Raw genomic sequence first — 24,236 nt, 5'->3', positions numbered from 1 at the left:
GGGCAGGGGAGAGTTCCACCAGTGTGAACCTGTACCTGTGGGTCTGATCCACTCAGGGCAGTCGAGAGCAACACCAGTTTGTACCTGTACCTTTGAGTCTGATCCACTCAGGACAGGGGAGAGCAACATTAATGTGTAACCTGTACCTGTGGGTCTGATCCACTCAGGGCACGGGAGAGTAACACCAGTGTGTTACCTGTACCTGTGGGTCTGATCCACTCAGGGCAGGCGAGAGCAACACCAGTTTGTAACTGTACCTGTGAGTCTGATCCATTCAGGGCAAGCGAGAGCTCCACCAGTGTGTTACCTGTACCTGTGCGTCTGATCTACTCAGGACAGGCGAGAGCTCCACCAGTATGTGACCTGTACCTGTGCGTCTGATCTTAATTATGTGAATGAGTTAACATAGTTGTACACTTTAATTCCCAGAATATTACTGCACAGGCAGTTGACATCAGTTCTTAAACTTTGAACATGGGGTACATGAATGTGAGTTCCACTTGCTGTGTTTGACTGATTGTACTCAGGGACAAGTGAGGTGTACAAACACGCTTTTAATAGCTTACAATCAGTGGCCGGTCGACACAATAGTCTTCAGGTGAATCTGAGGTAAGGCGGGAAAATCAGGGTTTATATTGGGGTAGGTGAGGGTGGAGCCAGGGGAGAAGCCGGCCATCTGAACAACACACAGACAGGGAATTCCAGTTCACTGCACTCACTGTGCCTATAGAAAAGCAAGAACCTGCTGAGAATTGTTGAAAGAGCTTTCAATTCTCATTCAAGCGAGTCTTAAACATGACTCATTAAAAGCAGTGATAAATAACTTATGTAAGCATGCATGAAGAGTAATGTTATTTCTGAGAACTTCAACCTAAATTATTTGATTAAATATATATTAATTATTATAAAATAAATTTCCAAATAGTACTAAATGCCTGGCATTCTCTTTTAAACAGGCAAACTAAAGAAAAAGTCACTTTTTATGCACTAGTTCTAAATAGAATTAAAACATAACTTAATAATTTGAGCTGAGAATGATATAAGCACATGAGATGCAGAGAAAGAATTCATTTGTTATGAATAATATGCATTTGGGATAAAAGTATTTATGACAAGTCACACAGGAGTCGAGCCTTCTCACACAATTGACATTTATCGAGCAGACATTGAACCAAGTGACCTCCTGCCCCAGCAGCTTGAATACTTGAGATTTGGATGATCAGATGTGTGATATTGTAGACAAATTATGTCTAAAGAATCTGATCAGATAAATTCAGGCTGGCATTCTATCTGTGACAGGTAACATGAATACAGAGTACAAAAACTGCTTTAAAATAAGTGTTCTTGGCTCATGACCAAATGCAATACAAAACAATATGGTCTTTCGTGAAATTAATACTTATTTCAAAAATTAAAGATACTGAAGGCACTATATGAATTTCATCAGAATGTTTTGAAAAGATATGGTGAACAATTTCTTCAGCCACAGGGTGGTGAATCTATAGAATGTGTCGCTGCAGACGGCTGTGGAGGCCAAATCATTGGTATATTTGAAGGATGATAGGTTTGTGATTAGTAAGGGTGTCAGAGGTTGTGGGGAGAAGGCAGAAAAATGGGGTTGAGAGGAAAAATACATCAGTCATCACTGACTCGATGGGCCGAATGGCCTAATTACTCTCCCATGTCTTATGCAGCTAGAAATGAGCAACACCAGAGCCTTTTTGTACTTGGGTCTCAACGTGCTCTTGAATATAATTTGGTTTCTATTTGTTTATTATAAGCTCTATTGGATTGATTGCTATATATTTTCATGCAGGTCAGGTCACTCATCTGAGTGCTGCTGGTACCATGTAACCCAGTATCACCTGTTTCATGGGCGAGTGGTGGGTGTGTAAACCAGCTCCCCCACCAGGCTTGCCTGGTGAGGAGATTGGCTAGACACCCTGCAGGATGAAAAACCTGTCAAAGGGCGGACAAACCCTCTCATAAGGTCAACGGTCGTCTAGCGAACAAGTGCCGTGAAGCCTGGTCTGGCCATTCACTGCAACAGAACCTCCCCCAGCTGCCTTGGACCTCGCTATGGTGCTGGATGCAGGAGGGGATGTCGACAGGATGGGTTTGGACCTGTGCAATCCCCGACTCACCTAAATCCATCCAAGCACACACTGTTCCTTTCTGAGGAGTGGTCTCACGATCAAACCCCACAAACTGACTGAAAGGAACTGGTATCATCCTATTGGATGGTCAGCCAGAATGAAATTCAAAGTTCTAAGTGTTTCTTTAACATGAAAAAATCCTGTGCTTTTAAAATGTGGCCCTATTGCTGACACCGGGGACCAGTGAAGAGGTTGTCACAGGCTTTGAACCTGTGGCTGGTCATTTGAAAGTGGACGAAACGTTCCCCATTCATTGTCACTCTGCTTACAAATGGACAGATTTCAGCAGTTTCACTGCAGCTTTGAAGCACCAGGGGCTGCCAGTAAACAGAGAGGTCGTCACTACAATGCCACCATCCTAAAGATCATTCCCTGTGCATCTGGGCATGGTTTGTAAGACGTTGTTTACTGATGAATTTGGCTGAGGTTATTGTCCCTAAACTACAGCACATTTCCAGACAGCTGCAGTACGACCATCAACTCCTTCTGAACTTCTGCATCTGGACCCAGCACTTCCCACCCAACCCCTCAGCGTTATGCCAACCAAGGATGTCTTCCCAATAGGTTCACTCCCCTGGCGTGAGCAGAGAGCTAAGGATATTGATTGTTCTTTATTTTTAGTTCATCTTATTCTTTATAATTCATTTTGATTGTTAAACACTTTGAATGTTTTTTCTCATTTTGGTTGTTTTTATTATTTAGATCCTGAACACATTTTAATTATTAAAAGGACACAATGATGGAGGTGGTGAGGGGGGAGGGGTCCCAGAGCAGGACCTGAGGGGGCTGGGAGAATTCCCGGGGCTGGGGATACCCAGTCAAGCCCCGCAGTGTGGGGGGGGGGGGGGGGTGGGGTTTGGGGGAGATTTCCAGAACTGGTCCTGGGTGTGGGGGTGAAATCCCAGACCAGAGCCTGGGTGTGGGGGAAGATTCCTAGTCAGGGTCTGGGATGGGGGAGGATTCCCAGAGCAGGGGCTGGAGGGATGGGGGAGGGGTTCCTGAGCAAGGCTAGAGAATAGGGGTGGATTCCCAGAGCAGAGCCTGGGTGTGAGGGAGGATTACTAGTCAGGGCCTGGAGAGGTGTGGGTGGGGACCTGGAGCAGGTCCTGAGAGTAGGGGAGGATTCCCAGAGTTGGGCCTGGAGGGGTGGGAGGATTCCCGAAACAGGGCCTAAATGGAAGAAGTCCCAGTCAGTGACTGGGGGTCCTTGAATCTGCAGGGCCAGAAAGGCATGAGTGATACTGGACCTTGCTGGAGCAGACTGAAGTCAATGTGCTGTGCACATCCCTCACCTCACTCCAGTTATCGGGAGGAACTCCAACGTTGAGACGGAACATTGCTCTCCCTCTCAATCAGGTTTTACGAGATTTCCACCCAAGAGTGCTGGTATTCCGCCATGATATTGGAATTAGAGTTGAGTGCAGTCTAAACTGTAAAGTTTGGCACAGCTCAGTGTATCCTGCAACATGGCTTCAGAGTTGTAAATTGCACCTGTTTAGGCCCTTTCTTTCTCTGGGCTGCCATCAACTTCCCATTCTTAAGTAAACAGTGACTTTCAAACCAGCTCTACAGTCACTTCCTGGTCCCTTTAAATACCACAATGATAAGAAACTAATTTCTAACAGATGAGACTTGGACTTACAAGTAGCAATTTTCAGATATCTCATTTGGAAGTGATTTTGATCCATCTGGAAGCTCTCTTAATGAATCAATTTGAAGATTTTGCAAGCACCACGTTCAGTCATATTGGAATAATTATTGTCTTCTGGGATGTGAAGGTACATTATCACTTAGTTGACATATGACAAGGAAATACAAACTATTTCATTTGCACAAAAATACAATAAATTTGTGATAGATAGGTTGCTGCCAGAAATAGAAACTTAGTGGTTTGATTTATCCTTGCACTTAATCAGTTCAATTGGCTTCTGCCCAGGAACAGAGGTTGAAAATTTGAAGTACAAGCCTTGAAATGATAGTCATCTCACTTTATATAGTCAGCATTAGAGTGAATTTTATTTTTTCTGGAATTTGTGTGTTCTGCTAACTAGCTACTAAAACAACATCTGTCATGTAACAAAATCCCACAAAACAGATAATCACACACACACTGTCTCCGAAGGGAGTTCAGCGAAAACATTTCTCATTGTCCCCCATCTGCTTTCCCTGCTACTCTCCAGATCTAGGTCCCCTCCCCCCATCATTACATTCTGCCCTGCTTACATTTTGCTCATACCTTGGTTATGCATCTTTAACTTTACTACATAAAGAACGCTGAATGACCTGCTGAGTTTCTGCAGCATTTTGGAATAAAGTCCAATTACACTCGTTGCTTCAAGTAAAGCAGAACATGGATCAATCATATGGATCTCCAGATGGACACCTTGCAACTCTCTACCTAACTGTGTGTGAATATCTTTAACACATGCAACTCCAGATATCAACCACTCTCGGTGTAAACAGACCTGAAATTGCACTTATTGACCTCTTGTCACTGACATCATCATCAACTCCCATTTCCCTGGCCACCCACCTACACAAGGGGAAAATCACTGAGATGTGGGAGGAACCTACGGGGTTACAGGGAGAACATGGAAAATCCATTAAGGTCAGGATCAGTCTGAGATTACCAGATGTATTGCAGCAGAACTACCTGCTGTATCACTGTCCACAGCACTGGTTCAAGAATGAAGCCCATCATTTTTCAAGGGTGATGAATGCTGGGCCCATGAGCTTTGCATGTGACCAAATATCTGCAATGGTTCTCATTTCCTGGTCGTCATTTCCCAACAAGTAAAATAATACAAACGGAATTTGCTGAAACACTCAGCAGGTTGGACAGAGAAGAGTGCAGACAGGAACAGGCCCTTTGGCTGACAATATCGGCGCTGACCTTGACGCTAATTTAAACTGCTCATCCACCTACACATGGTCTATATTCCTGAATCCCCTGCCTGTTCACATCTCGGTCTAAATGTCTTTTAAACACTGCTGTCATATCTCATTCCACCACTTCTCCTGCCAGCACGTTCCTGACATCCACCACTCTGCACAAAAAAAGCCTCATAAATCCCTGTTAAACTTTCTCCCTCTCTTAGATTCATACTCTCTAATTAACCCCTTGGAAAAAGTTCTCCCTGTCTATGGCTTTCATAATTTTATATACTTCTCTCAGAGAGAGTGAACATTTCAGGTTGAAGACCCTGAACACCAAAGAGTACAGCACAAGAACAGGCTCTTTGGACCACTTGAACATGATGTTCAAATCAAGCTCAAACTTGTGTCTACTCAGAAGCCTCTTAAATGCTGCTTTTGTATCTGCTCCCATTACTCTGTGTGGAAAATATTTGGCCTGCACATCTCTCTTAAACCAACTCCTCTCCTCAGCTTAAATGCACTTCCTCCGGTGTATGATGCTTTAACCCTTGGGCCAAGATTCTGACTGTCCACCATGCCTCTCATGAATTTATAAACTTCCATCCTATATCTACATAATCTCTTTCTGTAACTCACAGCCTGTAAACCAGACGTGATCCTGGTACTCCCCTTCTGCTCCTTCACGGTATATTTTCTGGTTTCAGTGAAGAAAAGAAGTTGGAAGAACTCAGCAGGTCAGGCAGCATCCATGGGGCAGAAATGGTCAGGGAACATTATGCACTGGAATCTTTTATCAAGATTAAAATAGGAAGGGGAGATGTCGGGCATCTAAAAGGGGGAGAGTGGCGGAGGGCTGAGGTGATTGGGTACTGGACAGAAGAATGTGGCAGATGTGGAGAGACAGGTAGAGGGAGAGACCACACGGACACAGTAGTGGTGGTGGTGGTGAGGGAAGGGGGGGGTGTGTGGTGGGGGAGACGGGTTGGAGAGAAAAATGAGACCGGGAATTAGTAAAGAAGAAATGGAAACAGTGGAGCCAGAGAGAAGAAGGGTTCCATAAAGTTAGAAAATTCATTGTTCGTGCAGTTGGTTAAGGCCGTCTAGGAGGAATATTTTCCTCATGTTTATGTTTAGCCTCACCCTGACACTGGATGAGGCAGTTGATAGACATGTCAATGTAGGAATGGTTGGGGGTGGGGGGGAGTTAAAGTGGTTGCCTACAGGAAGTTCACGTTTAAACCCATAGGCGTTTGGAGAAGCAGTCACCCAGCTTACGTTTGGTCTCATTGATGTAGAGATCACACCGGATACACCGAATGCAGTAGATTAGGTGACAATGGTAAAAGTAACTGACTGATGCCTAAACATGGATAAAGAACAAGTCTGAGAAATAGCCTCAAATATACTTTCAGATATCCTTTGGCCATCACCTTGGACCTTCCCTCGGGCGATGAATTTATTGTGGATAACAAGATTGACAACACAGCAGTGACGCAAAGTAACGGCGCAAGGAACAAAAGCAAATGAATGCTGGTATAAGTTCAGAATTAAATATGGTTAAGACATGTGTGGATGCATCTTATGAAGAATTTAAAAAATTTCAGACTGCTTTTTTGGACTGTAAACAACAAGTGACTTCTAACACAGAAAAAGTGTTGAAGGTGTAAAAATCAGTCATAGAATTAGGAAGGAGCTAGAAAGAAAAATAGATTATTTGGAAAATCAAAGCAGAAGGGATAATGTGAAAATTGTTGGTTTGTCAGAAGGTATAGAAGGACAAGACCCTCTTCGTTTCTTTAAAGACTGGATTCCGCAAATATTAGGGCAAGAATTTTTCTCTGGGGGAATGGCACTGGAAAGAGCTCATAGAGCTTTAAGAAGAATACCTTCAGCTGGTCAACCCCCGAGAACGGTAATAATTTGATGTCTGAGTTATTTGGATAGAGAAGCAATACTTTGACTTGCAGTACAAAATGTGAGATAACGACAAACCCCATTATTGATTCAGAATAGTAGTCTTTTTTTATCCTGATCTGAGTCAAGATGTCATTCAACGTCGACGTCGATTTAATCCAGTTAAAGAAGTCTTGCGGCGAAAAGGTTATAAGTCTACTTTTCGTTACCCTGCAGTGTTGAAGGTCCTTTGCGGAGACTATCAATTTCGGTTTTTGAAACTGATTGTGAAGCAATGATTTTTGCTGATTCATTGCCAGATATAAGAGGACAAAAACGTAGCCCACCATTATCTCCTAAAGAAAAATCTGGTAGTTCTGGAAATGGAAGAAATGGGGGAATGGAAAGAGTCCAGCTCCTTCCGAAATGGGATCTTTGAGATTGGAGTCTTTTGGATGAAAAGAAAAATTTTATTATTTTATTTTTTCTTTCGTTGTTATGTTACTGATTGTTTGGTTGGGGAGGGGGAGATTTGCGCTAAGTTCTTTACTAGTCATCAGCCACTGGTGGGTGACCCACACCCAATTTTTGTTTAGGGGATTACTACCTTTTGGTAGTTTTTTTTGGGGGGGAATTTTTTTTATTTTTATTTACTTTTTTCTTAGTTTTTAATTTGTGATTTTTTTTTATTGGAGGGCCTACATACGTTGATTTGAGTTTTTATATAAAGATATTATTGGTATTTAGTAATAATAGTAGATATGTCAAAGTTGAGGTTTGCTACTTTTAATGTTTGAGGATTAAGAAGTCCGATTAAACGTAAGCGAGTCTTGGCGTATATTAAGAAAATGAAAATTGATATTGCCTTTTACAAGAAACACATTTGAATGTGAAGGAAAGTATGAAATTAAAAAGGGATTAGGTACCAGAGAAGGGTTATATTTCATTTATGTATCAAATATTACAGGATGGTATGGATAAAAAAGGTTGGGATAGATCTAAAATTAAATGGGAAGCGGATATTGGTTTCACTTTTTCTGAAGAGGATTGGTTAGATATTTGTTATGATAGTGTAACGAGATTGATAAATGCATGTTATGCAATGATTAATTACAATTTTTTACATCAATTATATTCGACACCTGAAAAATAAAAAAAATATGGTTTTAATGAATCAGATTTGTGTTTTAGATGTGGTGATACGGTTGGAACTTTTTTCATGCTGTTTGGTCATGTATACATATACAATCTTTTTGGAAGAAAATTCAATTGTTTTTAGAATATTTGTATAAGATTAAAATAGTTTTAGATCCAACAGTATTTTTATTGGGTAGTTTGCAACCTCTGAAAGGTTTGGAATTAGTTAAGTTTCAGCTTGCTTTTGTATATTTAGCTTTATCCGTAGTGAAAAAATGTATTGCTAGTATGTGGAAAGATACAAATATGATTGATATTAATAGATGGCATAATGAGATGAAATATTGTTTAATAATGGAAAAAGTATGTATGTTTCGCATGATAATTATAATTTTTTTATTAATAAGTGGCTGTTATACTCAGAATATTTACATTTCAATTTATATTGATTAGATTTTAATGTATATTTAACTTTTTAAAAAATATTCTTTCTTTTATCTTTTTCATGGCTCTTCTTAGGAGAGTTGGCTGAAGGCGGGGTGGGGGGGTGGAGGAGATATATTTTCTTTTTTTTTCTCTTTTTTGATATATATATAAAAAATGTTCATGTTCATGTTTAATTTCTGTATATGTCATATATTATTTGTTTTTTTGAATGAATAAATAAAGTTTAAAAAAAAAAAAATTTTATGATTCAGTGAGATAGAACATCGAATATTACAGCGCAGTACAGGCCTTTTGGCCCACAATGTTGCGCTGATCTATATAAATCTGCTCAAAAAACAGAAACCTTCTCCACCTCACACCCATAACCCTCTAATTTTCTTCCATCCATGTGCCTGTCTAAGAAGTGCTTATTGAGGCAGCCTCCTCCATCACCCCTGGCAAGAACAACCTTACCCCTGATGTCTCCACTAATCTTCCCTCCCTTCACCTTGTACAGATGTCCTCTGGTGTTTGCTATCTTGCTTCGGGAAAACAGTGATGGATGTCTACCACATCTATGCCTCTCATAATCTTGTAGATCTCTATTGATTCATGTATCATTCTTTTTTTTGCTCCAATGTGAAAAGCACCAGCTCTGCTAACCTTGCCTCATATGACACCTTCTCCAATCTTGGCAACATCCTGGCAAATCTCCTCTGCATCCTTTCTGTTGCTTCTACATTCTTCCTGTGATGAGGTGACTAGAACTGACCACAATATTCCAAATGTGCTCTAACAGCAGCAACGTTATATCTCAACTCTTGAACTCAATTCCCTGACTCATGAAGGCCAATATACCGGAAGCCTTCCTAATAACTACTCTATCATCCTGCATGACCACCTTGAGAGATGTATGGGTTTGGATCCCAAGTCCCTCTGTTCCTCCACACTGTTAAAAATCCTGTCATTAACCATGAATTTCACCTTCAAGTATGACCTTCTAAAATGCATCACTTCATACTTGCCCGGATTGCATTCCATCTCCCAATTTTCTGTCCAACTTGTCTATATCCTCTTGCAAACTACGACAACCTTCTACGCTATCCACAACAACTCTAACCATCATGTCATCTGCAAACTTACTGATCCATACCTCTAATTCTTCATCCAGGTCACATAAAAATCACAAAAATCAGGAGTCCCAGACAGATCCCCACCGAAATCCATTAATCACTGAACTCCAGGCAGAATATGTTCCATTCACTATTACTCTTTGCAGGCAAGCCAATTCTCAATCCACACAGTCAAGATTCCATGGATCTCATGCCACATGACTTCAGAGCGAATCTACTATGGGGGACCTTGCCTCGCTAAAATCCACAACAACTGCTCTACCTTCAATTTCTTTTGTTACCACCTCAAAAAACTCAATTAGGCCCATGAGGCACAACCTACCTCCCGCAGAGCCAAGCTGACTATCCCTGAGAAGACTATGCTTCTCTAAAAGCTCATAAATTTTGAACCTAAGAATCCTCTCCCCAGTAGTTTGTCCACCACTGAAGAAAGGCCCACTGGTCTATAATTCCCAGCATTCACATTATCTTTTTTGAACAAGGGGAGCACATTTGCCATCCTCCAATTATCTGGTACCTCCCATGTGGCCAGAGAGGACATAAAGATCATTATTAATGCCCCAGCAATCTCATCCCATGCTTCCTGTAGTAACCTGTGGTGCATCTAGTCCTGTCCAGGGGACTTATCCATACTAATGTTTTCAAAAAGATCCAGCAGTTCCTCTTTCTTAACCTCAACATGCTCCAGCTCATAGCCTTCTTCGTGTTGCATGGACATGTAGGCTCCAAGACAAATTCTTGGAGACATTGACACCCAGGAATTTGAAGTTCTTGACCTTCTCCACTGCTGATACCTAGATGAGGACTGGTTCATGTTCTCCTGATTTTGTCCTTAAGTCCACAATCATCTCCTTGGTTTTGCTAACATTAAGTGCAAGGTTGTTGCTGTGACACCACTCAATGAGCTGATCTATCTCCCTCCTTTACGCTTCCTCATTGCTATCTGTGATTCTGCTGACAACCGTGGTGTTATTAGAAAATTTGTAGTTAGTATTTGAATTGTGCCTGGCCACACAGTCATGGGTTTAGAGTGAGTAGAGCAGTGGACTGAGCACACATCGGGGTGCGCCTGTGTTGATCGTCAGTGAGGAGGAGACGTTGTTTCCAATTCATACTGATTGGGTCTTCTGATGAAGAAGTCAAGGATCCAGTTGCGGGGTGGGGGGTGGGGGTGCAGAGGTGCAGAGGGCCAGGGTTTGGAGCTTCTTGACCAGCACGGAAGGAATAATGATGTTGAAGGCTGAGTTGTAGTCGATGCCTTATTTATGAGTTGCTGTTTTTTAGGCGATCCAGAGTTGAGTAGAGAGCCAGTGATATAGTGGAGCGAATGTGCCGGTAGACAAAATACAGTGGATCCAGTCCTTTGCTTAGGTATGTGTTAATTCTGTCATTGCTTCAGTCAGGCCAATGACAAAAGGGGCAACAATTATCCGGGAGCCCAAAAAGAGCAGAGTGGCTGCTTCAACAATTATCACCCAGTAGCATGAACAGCTACTGTGAGGTTGGTCGTGGCCAAACCCTGGCCCTCTGCACCCTGCCCCACCAAGTTCTCCTCATCGGAAGTCCACAGTCAGTATGAATTGGAAACAACATCTCCTCCTCAATAATGATCAACACAGGTGGACCCCAAGGATGTGTGCTTAGCCCACTGCTCTACTCACTCGACACCATGATGACACCACGATGACATCACGGTTGTCGGCAGAATCACAAACAGCAATGAGGAAGTGTAAAGGAGGGAAATAGATCAGCTCGTTGAGTGGTGTCACACCAACAACCTTGCGCTCAATGTTAGTAAAACCAAGGAGATGATTGTAGACTTCAGGTCAGCAATGGAGAGGGTCAAGAACCCCAAATTCCTGGGTGTCAACATCTTCAAGAATCTGTCCTGGAACCTCTATGTTGATGCAATCACAAAGAAGGCTCGCAGCAGGAGTTGAGGAGATTTGGTATGTCTCCAAAGACTCTTGAAAGCTTCTACAGATGGGGTGCATTCTGGCTGGTTGCATATCTCTCTGGTACAGAGGTGCCAATGCTCAGTTCAAGAAAAAAAACTCCAGAGGGTTGTTAACACGGCCTGCGAGATCATGGGCACCAGACTTCACTCCATCGAGGACATTGTTGGAACCAAGGGGTTAAGTAATCATAGAAAATATGCCTATGTACTATTCATTATGTATTCATTAATCCAGTACTATGTAACAAGTTACTATTTACTTCAAGTATACTGTTTAAGGGAAATAGGAATGCAATTAAGTAACAGCCACAGTATGTAGCAAAGTTGGCTGAGTATAGTACGTGCAGAATTTGCTGTCTCCAAACACAAAAGAGAGAAAATGTATGAACCAATCTAGGAGGAATGCTAAGACATGAGGAGGTGTTGAGTAGAACAGAAAACTATGGCCAGATGAGAACAAAGAGAACCATGGCTGAGAATGTCGGAGACAAAGAAAATGTATAAACCAATTCAGTAGGAAGGTTAAGGCATAAGGAGGTGTTGAGTAGAACAGAAGGCTATGGCCAGATGAGTAAAAAGAAATAATTAGAAATATATGGTGTATGAATTGATTTCTGATCAAGACAACAGGATGTTCTGGCCTTGAGGATTAAGATGGGAGGTCTTCTTTTCTTTCTTTGGCTTGGCTTCGCGGACGAAGATTTATGGAGGGGGTAAATTTCCACGTCAGCTGCAGGCTCGTTTGTGGCTAACAAGTCCGATGCGGGACAGGCAGACACGGTTGCAGCGGTTGCAGGGGAAAATTGGTGGGTTGGGGTTGGGTGTTGGGTTTTTCCTCCTTTGCCTTTTGTCAGTGAGGTGGGCTCTGCGGTCTTCTTCAAAGGAGGTTGCTGCCCGCCGAAATGTGAGGCGCCAAGATGCACGGTTTGAGGCGATATCAGCTCACTGGCGGTGGCCAATGTGGCAGGCACCAAAAGATTTCTTTGGGCAGTCCTTGTACCTCTTCTTTGGTGCACCTCTGTCACGGTGGCCAGTGGAGAGCTCGCCATATAACACGATCTTGGGAAGGCGATGGTCCTCCATTCTGGAGACGTGACCCACTCAGCGCAGCTGGATCTTCAGCAGCGTGGACTCGATGCTGTCGGCCTCTGCCATCTCGAGTACTTCGACGTTAGGGATGAAAGCGCTCCAGTGAATGTTGAGGATGGAGCGGAGACGCTGGTGGAAGCGTTCTAGGAGCTGTAGGTGATGCCGGTAGAGGACCCATGATTCGGAGCCGAACAGGAGTGTGGGTATGACAACAGCTCTGTATACGCTAATCTTTGTGAGGTTTTTCAGTTGGTTGTTGTTCCAGACTCTTTTGTGTAGTCTTCCAAAGGCGCTATTTGCCTTGGCGAGTCTGTTGTCTATCTCGTTGTCGATCCTTGCATCTGATGAAATGGTGCAGCCGAGATAGGTAAACTGGTTGACCGTTTTGAGTTTTGTGTGCCCGATGGAGATGTGGGGGGGCTGGTAGTCATGGTGGGGAGCTGGCTGATGGAGGACCTCAGTTTTCTTCAGGCTGACTTCCAGGCCAAACATTTTGGCAGTTTCCGCAAAACAGGACGTCAAGCGCTGAAGAGCTGGCTCTGAATGGGCAACTAAAGCGGCATCGTCTGCAAAGAGTAGTTCACGGACAAGTTTCTCTTGTGTCTTGGTGTGAGCTTGCAGGCGCCTCAGATTGAAGAGACTGCCATCTGTGCGGTACCGGATGTAAACAGCGTCTTCATTGTTGAGGTCTTTAATGGCTTGGTTCAGCATCATGCTGAAGAAGATTGAAAAGAGGGTTGGTGCGAGAACACAGCCTTGCTTCACGCCATTGTTAATGGAGAAGGGTTCAGAGAGCTCATTTCTGTATCTGACCCGACCTTGTTGGTTTTCGTGCAGTTGGATAACCATGTTGAGGAACTTTGGGGGGCATCCGATGCGCTCTAGTATTTGCCAAAGCCCTTTCCTGCTCATGGTGTCGAAGGCTTTGGTGAGGTCAACAAAGGTGATGTAGAGTCCTTTGTTTTGTTCTCTGCACTTTTCTTGAGTGGTGGACTAGCCTTGCCAAGCGAACCCAGCTCAGCGCGGACATTGGCGACATCAGGGGTTTCTACGAGGCTCTAAAGGCTGTGTACGGCCCCTCACCCCAAGTCCAAAGCCCGCTGCGCAGCTCAGACGGCAAAGTCCTCCTCAGTGACAAGATCTCCATCCTCAACCGATGGTCAGAACACTTCCAATCACTTTTCAGTGCCAACCGCTCAGTCCAAGATTCTGCCCTGCTCCAGCTCCCTCAACAGCCCCTAAGGCTAGAGCTGGATGAGGTCCTCACCCAGGATGAGACATATAAGGCAATCGAACAACTGAAAAGTGGCAAAGCAGCAGGTATGGATGGAATCCCCCCAGAGGTCTGGAAGGCTGGCGGCAAAACTCTGCATGTCAAACTGCATGAGTTTTTCAAGCTTTATTGGGACCAAGGAAAACTGCCTCAGGACCTTCGTGATGCCACCATCATCACCCTGTACAAAAACAAAGGCGAGAAATCAGACTGCTCAAACTACAGGGGAATCACGCTGCTCTCCATTGCAGGCAAAATCTTCGCTAGGATTCTCCTAAATAGAATAATACCTAGTGTCGCCGAGAATATTCTCCTAGAATCACAGTGCGGCTTTCGCGCAAACAGAGGAACTACTGACATGGTCCTTGCCCTCAGACAGCTCCAAGAAAAGTGCAGAGAACAAAACAAAGGACTCTACATCACCTTTGTTGACCTCACCAAAGCCATCGACACCGTGAGGATTAAGATTGGAGGTCTACACCCTAGATAACTGCAGAGCAGGAAATTGCTTGAGATAAATCTTATGCAAGGAATCTAGCAAAAAAGAAAGCCAACTTTTGTTCAGTGTAATTTTTTCTTTCTTTGGCTTGGCTTCGTGGACGAAGATTTATGGAGGGGTAATGTCCACATCAGCTGCAGGCTTGTTTGTGGCTGACAAGTCCGATGCGGGACAGGCAGACACGGTTGGAGCGGTTGCAGGGGAAAATTGGTGGGTTGGGGTTGGGTGTTGGGTTTTTCCTCCTTTGTCTTTTGTCAGTGAGGTGGGCTCTGCGGTCTTCTTCAAAGGAGGTTGCTACCCGCCGAACTGTGAGGCGCCAAGATGCACGGTTTGAGGCGGTATCAGCCCACTGGCGGTGGTCAATGTGGCAGGCACCAAGAGATTTCTTTAGGCAGTCCTTGTACCTCTTCTTTGGTGCACCTCTGTCATGGTTGCCAGTGGAGAGCTCGCCATATAACACGATCTTGGGAAGGCGATGGTCCTCCATTCTGGAGACGTGACCTACCCAGCGCAGTTGGATCTTCAGCCGCATGGATTCGATGCTGTCGGCCTCTGCCATCTCGGGTACTTCGATGTTAGGGATGAAGTCGCTCCAATGAATTTTGAGGATGGAGCGGAGACAATGCTGGTGGAAGCGTTCTAGGAGCCGTAGGTGATGCCGGTAGAGGACCCATGATTCGGAGCCGAACAGGAGTGTGGGTATGACAACGGCTCTGTATACGCTAATCTTTGTGAGGTTTTTCAGTTGGTTGTTTTTCCAGACTCTTTTGTGTAGTCTTCCAAAGGCGCTATTTGCCTTGGCGAGTTTGTTGTCTATCTCGTTGTCGATCCTTGCATCCGATGAAATGGTGCAGCCGAGATAGGTAAACTGGTTGACCGTTTTGAGTTTTGTGTGCCCGATGGAGATGTTGGGGGGCTGGTAGTCATTGTGGGGAGCTGACTGATGGAGGACCTACCAAAGCCTTCGACACCGTGAGCAGGAAAGGGCTTTGGCAAATACTAGAGCGCCTCGGATGCCCCCCAAAGTTCCTCAACATGGTTATCCAACTGCACGAAAACCAACAAGGTCGGGTCAGATACAGCAATGAGCTCTCTGAACCTTTCTCCATTAACAATGGCGTGAAGCACGGCTGCATTCTCGCACCAACCCTCTTTTTAATCTTCTTCAGCATGATGCTGAAACAAGCCATGAAAGATCTTAACAATGAAGACGCTGTTTACATCCGGTACCGCACGGATGGCATTCTCTTCAATCTGAGGCGCCTGCAAGCTCACACCAAGACACAAGAGCAACTTGTCTGTGAACTACTCTTTGCAGACGATGCCGCTTCAGTTGCCCATTCAGAGCCAGCTCTTCAGCGCTTGATGTCCCGTTTTGCGGAAACTGCCAAAATGTTTGGCCTGGAAGTCAGCCTGAAGAAAACTGAGGTCCTCCATCAGTGTAATAATGTTGATCTATATAAACTGAAGATACTGGACAGTAGGAGTCAGTCTTGGGGAATAGTTCACTGTGCAGGTGACCTATGAACTAACGACTGAACCAGAGCTCTTTTAAGCGTTATTCTTGTGCTGTGTAATAAACTGATTGTTGAACCAAATACCTTCTCCTATTACTTCATTCAATGAGCACGCTGAACTCAGACGACACATAGACTAAATTGAGGGTAGGGTAAAGCAAGAGTCCGACAACATACACATGAGGCGGTGTCTTAAGAAAGCAGCCTCTATCCTCAAGGATCCCCACCACCCAGGCTATATGCCCTCTTCACTCTGTTACCACCGGGAAAAAGGTACAGGAGCTTGAAGATTAACACTCAGCAACACAGGGACAACCTCTTTCCTGCTGCTATCAGATTCCTGAATGATCAATGAACCAAAGACACTGCCTCACTTTGACTTCTTGTGTGTTATTTTTATTTATTTTTAAGGTGGTTTATATAAATGTTTGCACTGTGACGCTGCCACAAAACAATGAATTTCATGACTTGTTCATGACAATAAACTCTGATTCACTTTTGTGTAATCCCCACTCTGTTTCTGTCCATCTTTCATGCCCATAAAGCTCTTAGGCTGACTATTAAGTTGCTTATGTATTTCCAAATTCTGGGACCCTATTTCTTTCCCATCTGTTGCTTCCTGTCTGTGCATGAGCAATAGGATTTATCCATCCCTACAAGATCGGCTTGTCATAGCTGGCCTTCCAGAAAGGTTTCTCTCATGGTTGCTATTTTTAAAAAAATGCACAAACTCTAACTAGAAAGTCAAACAAAATAGGAGATTGCCCTGTCAAGTACATGCCATTGACACATTATCTTGAGAATTCCTTTCTTTCTTCAGGCTGATAATCAAAATCATTATGGATGCTTTATTTTCTCCTGGTTTTGTCTTTAAAACTGATGTACCTCACTTGTGAAGGGAAATAACAGCTCACTGCTAGTTTTACAATGAAGTCATCTGCATTTTCCTGTTAGAAAATAATGAGCAGTCAACTTGCAGCTGGAGTTTGAAGATTGTATCAATGCTTATTCACTGCATGACTTCAATAAAATGTGGCTTAAGGTAAAATGTTTCTTACATTAGTGAGATGCCAAACAAGTATGTGTTTGGTACCAATGCAATTTGGACTCTATTCGATGCAAATTGCAAATAGGAACAGTTTCACCACCTCCACCAACTTGTTAATCATGGAAACTGAAACCTGTAAAAAGTAGAATCCATTACCTGATCAATCATCTGGTTATACAAGTCACAGCAATTGTCAAAAATATATCTGTAGGTTGAGTCCAGACAGGCTTTAACACAATCTTTTACCACAGAAATTGCTCTGGGAGGGCTCTGTAGTTCTTGAACCTGAAAGTATTAAAAGTATTAATTGATCCAACAATTTTACTTTGCAGTGGTGCAAAGAGCACAATTTTTATCAAGTTCCAGAGTGGTAATAAATGCACAAAGTCAACATCTGTGATCAAGCAAATAATTCACATTCCCAAAATCACCACTGATGTAGTTTTGCTCAGTAGGACGATTTGGCAACGTGCCTCAGTAATATGAGGAAGGGTTCAGCCCTCAAGTCCAATTCTTTCTCAGTTGGCTGAAAAATCTGGGGCAGCTCCTGAACTTTAGCTAGAGTCAAATTAAATGAAGCTTCTACTCCTGACCAAACACCACAAACCGCTGGAAGTGCCTGTGGATGTGGGTCCAGGCAGAAATCCACTCAACTGCTGAAATAAGTATGTTTGATAGGTCAGGGCTTAAACATAAAAATGCACGAAGCACCCAGGGCCCTGCAGCTCTGCACCTACCAAGGAGTTAACACCTTCCAAAGGGGAGAAAGTCAGGCAGGGAAGTTGCACTATGATTGTGTTTGAACTAAGGAAAAACTTTCCATTGAATTTTTAATCCTAAAGGATCGGTAAAGGAAGGAATAATATTGGCACTGATATGCACTGCAAAACTTTCATTTGTCCTGACCTCTCCAATAGATTTAAAGTGTTCTTTGTTAAAACTGCCACAAATAATACATTCCAAATTTATAAAAAACTGTTCTCAGGATAATAGTTCTTATTCTTTAAATGGTTTTTTATTTCATACTGTCTGTATTCCATTAAACTGACATTTCTTTGTGCAGTTTTCTTTCAGAATAGTTTCTGCTAAGGAGCAACTGTATCATCAGACAGCTCTCTCCTCTCCCCTCCACGCCAAACTGGAGGGTGAGGAGGATATTGGGATCAGCAAGGATCAAGCAGATCCAGGAAAGGGACATCTATATCCAATGAATCTCCTTTAGAGGACAGTTACTGTGGCCACGCAGGCTGCTCTCACCGCGAGTTTGGGCCACCCACCCTCCATGGTCGGAACAATTTCATTTTGTATTTGCATGTATGAGTTCTTAGACACACATGGATGAATGAAAAGGTTCTTTAAAGTGGTTGTAAACAGCACCATGAGGCATGCCATGAGGCTGCAAGCCTCCACTACAGATCTTACATACTGTCTCTTGCTCTGTGTCAGTCCCCTGCTGGCAGCCAAGTATAATCAAATGGGAACAATAATCCTTAAGGCATTGCTAGTTGCATTGCAACCATGATCACTATCATTACAGGAACAGCTCTTGGAGTGGCAGGAAACAGCTGGGAATTAATCTGAATCAATGTTTTCGAAAAATTTTATTTGATTTTATATATGCATTAAAAACTTACACATAAATATCTTATTTGAAAATAATGAATAATTAATATATAGTGATTTAAAAAAAAAATCCCCTCCCCCAATAGAAAAGAAGGAAAAAAAGAAGAAAGAAAATATCTGGATAATATTTATAAAAACTTACTAAAACTATCAAATTAAATCTAACATTTTAATTTTCTTGATTTTAGAAGTCATAAGGTTCAGGTTGGGCAATTATTACAACTTAATTCTTACAATTTGTAAATATGATTCCCAAATTTAAAAAAGTCCTCACATTTATTACATAAATTATGTGGAATCTTTTCAAGCGGTATCCAACGACCTATTTCAGTCTGGCCATCTGCCCTTTCCCAAATACACATCACATTTCTAAGTCACTGTCACATTTTTTAGCTACCGCTAGGGCTATTTTAACAAATTCTTTTTGTTATTTATTTAATTTCAATTTCAACTCTGTGTCAAAAATATTTCCAAGTTAAAAATATTTGGATCTTGAGGGAACTTAATGTTTGTAACTCTTTCCAAAAATAAACCCAGTTCTGTCCAAAAGGCTCTTAATTTTGAACATTCCCACGTAGAATGTAGAAAAGTACCTATTTCTCTATTGCATCTAAAACATTTATCTGAAAAATTAGAATTCAATCCATTTAACTTCTGTGGAGTAAGATATAGCTGATGTAAAAAATATCGGACATTAATTGTATTAGTCATACTGTCCTGACAAAGTTCTAACAAAGTCTCCTCTTAAATATTTATTTTCTAATCTTTGTCTTGATGAATCCTTTTTTTAAATTTAAGCATACAGCATGGAAAAAGGCTCTTCCGGCCTATGAGATTGTGCCACCCAATGTCACCCAATCAGCCTATAATCGCCGTACATTTGAAGGGTAGGAGGAAACTGAACCACCTGGAATAAATCTACAAAGACATGGGGAGAACGTACAAACTCCTTACAAACAGCACTGGATTTGCACATGGGTCACTGGCGCTGTAACAGCTTTTCTCAAACCACTATTACTTTGTTACTTTGTTTTGACCACAGCCCGTCAGGGAATTTTTAACTCCAAAGTTGGACTGCAGAGTGCTAACTTCTTTTGCAATCGACCCAGACATGTAGCACAAAAAAACAAAGTTGCCTACTGCAGCTCAGCACGTGACAATAAACATAAACAGACTTCCCAAGGCCTGGAAAAAACAGCTATCAAGGTTTAAAATTAAATGGAAAGCAAATAAAAGGGCCTCTTCGAAATATCCTGGAAACAGATGGATTGGGGTTAGATGAAGAAACTGCTCTTGGTCAGGATCTTCCCTCTTGTTTCTGATTTCATCTTCAGTTCCCCAATTATTCCAATCCATTGTTGCTTCTTCTCCATTCCCTGGCTATAAACTGATGGCACAACTTCAGGATTGAAGGGCATTTGCTTAGAAAAGAGAGTGGAGGAATATTTTCTGGCTGGAGTGGGGGTGGGGGGGTGAATCTGTGGAATTTGTTGCCACAGGTGGTTGTGGTGGAGGCCAAGTCATTAGTGTATTTAAGGCAGGGATTGATAGATCCTTGATTATCGAGTGTATTGAAAGGGTGAAGGCAGGACAGTGGGGCTGAGTGGGAAAATGGATCAGTTCATGATTAAATGGTGGGGAAGGTCGATGGGCTGAATAGCCTATTTCTGCTCCTTTTTTTCTTATTTTCTTACCCAACAAGTAGGTGGCATCTCCATCTTGGGAAGCTTATCAACAACCCTACACATATGATTTGCGGATTAAAATGGACTCCTTTCCAACATGTGGCATAATATTGTGGGTGATACCACCATCTGCTCCACTGAGGCAGTTAGTTTATGGCACCCAACTTCAAATATTTCATAATTTGTTCATCAAAACACATTTAAAAACCCTAAATTAATAAAATGTGCTCAATAATTGAATTAAGAAAGGCCTATATGTTCTCTCTAAACTGAAGAGGGGCCAGGTTTGCATAGCAAATGACCACCTGACCATGACTTGACATTGGTACCCTGTACTTCAAATTTAACAGCATTCCAGTGTTGTAGTTTGGACTTGCCAATGGGGCCAAGCCAGCGGTGCAAATGGAGGCAATGCTGAACAATGGTGATAAAAAAAATCCACTTGAGGTGGGCTAAAACATAAAAACACTGCCATGAAGAAGTGCATAATATTACCTTTGCTAAAAAATAAAGAACCTCATTCCATTTAGTGGTCCTAATGGGAAGATAACACCTTACCTTCATTCGGAAAAAGGTAATGCTGGTCAATAGGTCCACCGTTGACTTCAGGTCTTGTAGTCTTTCTGAATTACTTGCTGGAAAGTTATCCTAGGAAAATGACACTATGCTTTACAGCCTTGAAATGCAAGAAAACATTACAAATTTATCAAAATATGCAATCTCAATGCACATGAGCACTTTGCATGAATGAGCCTTCATTAAATATCCTTTATTTACTTAGCATAGATATCTTTGGACTGGGGGGGGGGTGATACTTCACGACCTTTTGGTTACGTTGTTGCAGGGAACCATTAGCTTGTGGGAGGGATGTGGGTTGGAGACAGGGACTGATGCTGAGGGTGGAGATGAGGGTAGGGTGTGGTTTCAAACTTCATCCTTTGAAAATGGGAACTTGGAAGTCCATCTCTGCTGTGTTTTGAAAATATAATAGTAGATGCATATTTATTTAAGTTTTTGATCCATTTTATCACAGCATCAAGTACTGAGAATCTGGGTTTAGATGAAATAAAACCTGAAAATAGATTCTGTAAGATGTGATCATAAAAAATTGGGTTTTCATAAAATATCAAATAAATCACTGCGACTCCAAATCCATGTCATCTGGGCTAATCTCGAATCACATTCTGAGGTAGTCTCAAATTGTGGGTCAGGAAATAAATACTATTGTCTGTGATACCCAGGGGGGAAAATGACTAAATTGCCTGGGTAAACATAGCTTCTGCTGCCAAACATTAATCCATGCCCATTCTGAGTTGTGGAACTACACACTTCAAAAGTTTGCCCATTACAAACATTCAAACTCTTGCAGGTTGACTGATTCATTTGGTGGAATTCCAATGATCAATATGCGGCTTCCAAGTTAACAGCTGTAACATTATCAATGAGACCCGACAGACCAGAAGTTGAGATTAATAGGCTTTAATCACTATAAACTTGTAGGCATATCTTACATGCTATTGGCCTGATTCCAAGGCAGTACTGAGGGAGATGATTGGGTGCCTTTATTAGAGGAATCCTGAGTGGGTGGGGGTTACAGTATCAGTGGCAATACAATGCATATATTGCAGTGTTCCATCACAAAAGCTCACTAGCCGTGCAATATTTTACACATAATAAAACCTCCTTGAGCCAGCGTCCAGCATACCATCACAACACAGGTCAAAACTATGCGTTACTTTGGCAAAGGAGGTCTTTCAGCTGAACAAGTCTCTAAGGCTCTTTGTACAGCATTTCAGCTATTCCCTTTTTCACACTCCTTCCTTTTTGCCCCCCAAATTATAATTATTTTCCATTAAGCCTCAATCTATTCCCTCAGATTAGCTGTTTACATAATGTGTCCAGGTAGGGAGTTCCAGCCAGTGCTTCTGATCTAGCTTTATCTTCATACCTTGGTGAAGTCCTGCTCTCTTTCTCACCATGGGCTCGAAGGCAGCCAGGATTACTGGTTTGGGGTGTTGAGCAAGATCTTTTAAAGATCACACTTCTCCAGTCTGAACTTATATCCATGACCTTGAACAATAAAATTTTACAACACCTTGATCGTTATGAAAAATGACTTTTTATGTCATTTGAAGAACTGGAGAAGAAATATGTCTTGTCCAATAAGACCTTTTTTTTGTTACCTTCAGTTACGATCTTTTCTTAGGGCCAATTTAGGCCCTGAAATGACTACCGGGACTCACTGAAAAGGAGAAACTACTCCATGAAGGAAATGTATATATTTATTTCTAGAATGTATTTTTTATTGATGAGTGAGAGCCCAAAGCCAGGGTGAGATGGGAGTCAGACCTAGATGAACAACTCTGGTCAGATCTATCTCAGGGAAGATTAATGACTATGAATAATGCCAGGTATCAATTGGTCCATTATAATTTTCTCCATCAACCCACAGAAATTACACCAATATAAACTTGAATTATCAGAGATATGTTTTAGATGTGGTGTAGAGGTTGGTTCCTTCTTACATTCTTCCTGCTCTGCATGAAAATGAGGCTCTTCTGGTATGACCTCTGTGACATCCTTTCTAAGATCATGGGAGTTTCCTTCCCAGTAGACCCAGAGCTTTGTCTTCTGGGGAACTTTACCACGGTTGTTTAATCACTAACTAATTATCAAATTAAGTTCATAGAAATTGCCTTATGTGTGGCCAGGAGGTGTATAGTGGAAACACTGAAGTCTGACTCCCATCTACTCATGGATAGGTGGTCTTCAGAGATGAACAGCTGCATCCCACTTGAAAAGGTGTTATGAGTTATATTAGTATGGTTATGGATAAATATTTCTTTAAAAGAGATAGATTGTGGGGGTTTAGAGTGTAGGTTATATTTCACAAACAGAGTGACACTTAACAAAAGGCATCTAATTAAAAATGGAAGAGATCTGTGGAAGCTAGATGTTGATGGTCTGGTTGGCTTTGCCGAAGCAATGAAGAATGCTGATGTATTGTGTATGGGCAATAAAGTCCAGCTCAGAAGTACTGATAAGATCTTTCAAAGATTGGGGTTGGTGACTTGGGAGAGGATTTTGGTTTTTACAAGTGGAGAAAGAAAAAAACAAAAAGTATTCTTCTCTGTGGGAGGGGGAGAGAGAGAGAGAAGTCAGTTCTACAGTAGCAGTTAAGGCTGCAAAATGGAAAGCTGTCAGGCTTGTTGAAAAACCCCATTTTGAAGATGGGTTGTAAGTTCTGAGTTCAGCCTGTACATTCCCTTGTAGTCCTTACAAGAGGAAATGGTTGGCTAGAGTGTTTCTCCTGAAATAGGGAAAACAAGAGGAACTCTTGTGGTGACTTGGAAGGAGAGGTTATCAGTTGGAAAACCCATGATGGGGCAAGTTTCTTCAGCAAGACACTGAAGTGACTGATTGGAGGAAATCAGTTTGTGTGTGTCCAACGAACAACAAATTCCTCTCTGAAACCATCAAGAACCTTCCTGAGTGATAACCATTTACCTTTAAGCACCAGAGCCTGGTGAAGATTCATAAATGTTAAATTATGTGCACAGTATAAGAATTGTCTGATACCGGTGAACTTGGGGAAGTGAGAAGTGAATGACTGGACTGTGAAACAAGGAACTTTCCTGAACATATACGCATTACACACATGTGCGCTTAGAATTAGAAGGGGTTAAGATAGGCGAAGTTAAGTTAATAGTATTAAGTTAAAGTTTGATCTTGTTATTATGTTTAAAGAAAATTAAAAGTAACTTTTGTTTAAGTAACCATTTGTTTTGGTGAATTTCTATTTCTGCTGGGTATTGGAGTCCTCTGGGCTCGTAACAAATGGGGGATTATCTGTTTTGGATTGAAATATTTGGAGTCTTGAGGATCTTAAACTTTTGGAGTTTTTGTGATTTATTAGTTAATTG

At 42.1% G+C, this 24,236-nt stretch overlaps 1 protein-coding gene across 3 annotated transcripts in view; it reads right to left on the bottom strand.

Annotated features, from left to right (window-relative positions):
- LOC138749470 (protein unc-13 homolog C-like) overlaps positions 1 to 24,236 on the bottom strand; it is an 877,967-nt gene that overhangs the window by 200,119 nt on the left and 653,612 nt on the right. For all 3 annotated transcript variants that reach the window (XM_069910841.1, XM_069910842.1, XM_069910843.1), the window contains 2 exons: positions 20,872 to 20,961; positions 17,162 to 17,290 (listed from right to left, as the gene is read on the bottom strand). In XM_069910841.1, the coding sequence (XP_069766942.1) occupies positions 17,162 to 17,290; positions 20,872 to 20,961 (219 nt within the window). The remainder of the gene's footprint in view (positions 1 to 17,161; positions 17,291 to 20,871; positions 20,962 to 24,236) is intronic.

This window comes from Narcine bancroftii, chromosome 14 (assembly GCF_036971445.1).
Source record: "Narcine bancroftii isolate sNarBan1 chromosome 14, sNarBan1.hap1, whole genome shotgun sequence".
NCBI classification, from domain to species: Eukaryota; Metazoa; Chordata; class Chondrichthyes; order Torpediniformes; family Narcinidae; genus Narcine; species Narcine bancroftii.
Note: the sequence above shows the minus strand (reverse complement) of the source record. Positions and strands in the feature narration are given on the sequence as shown.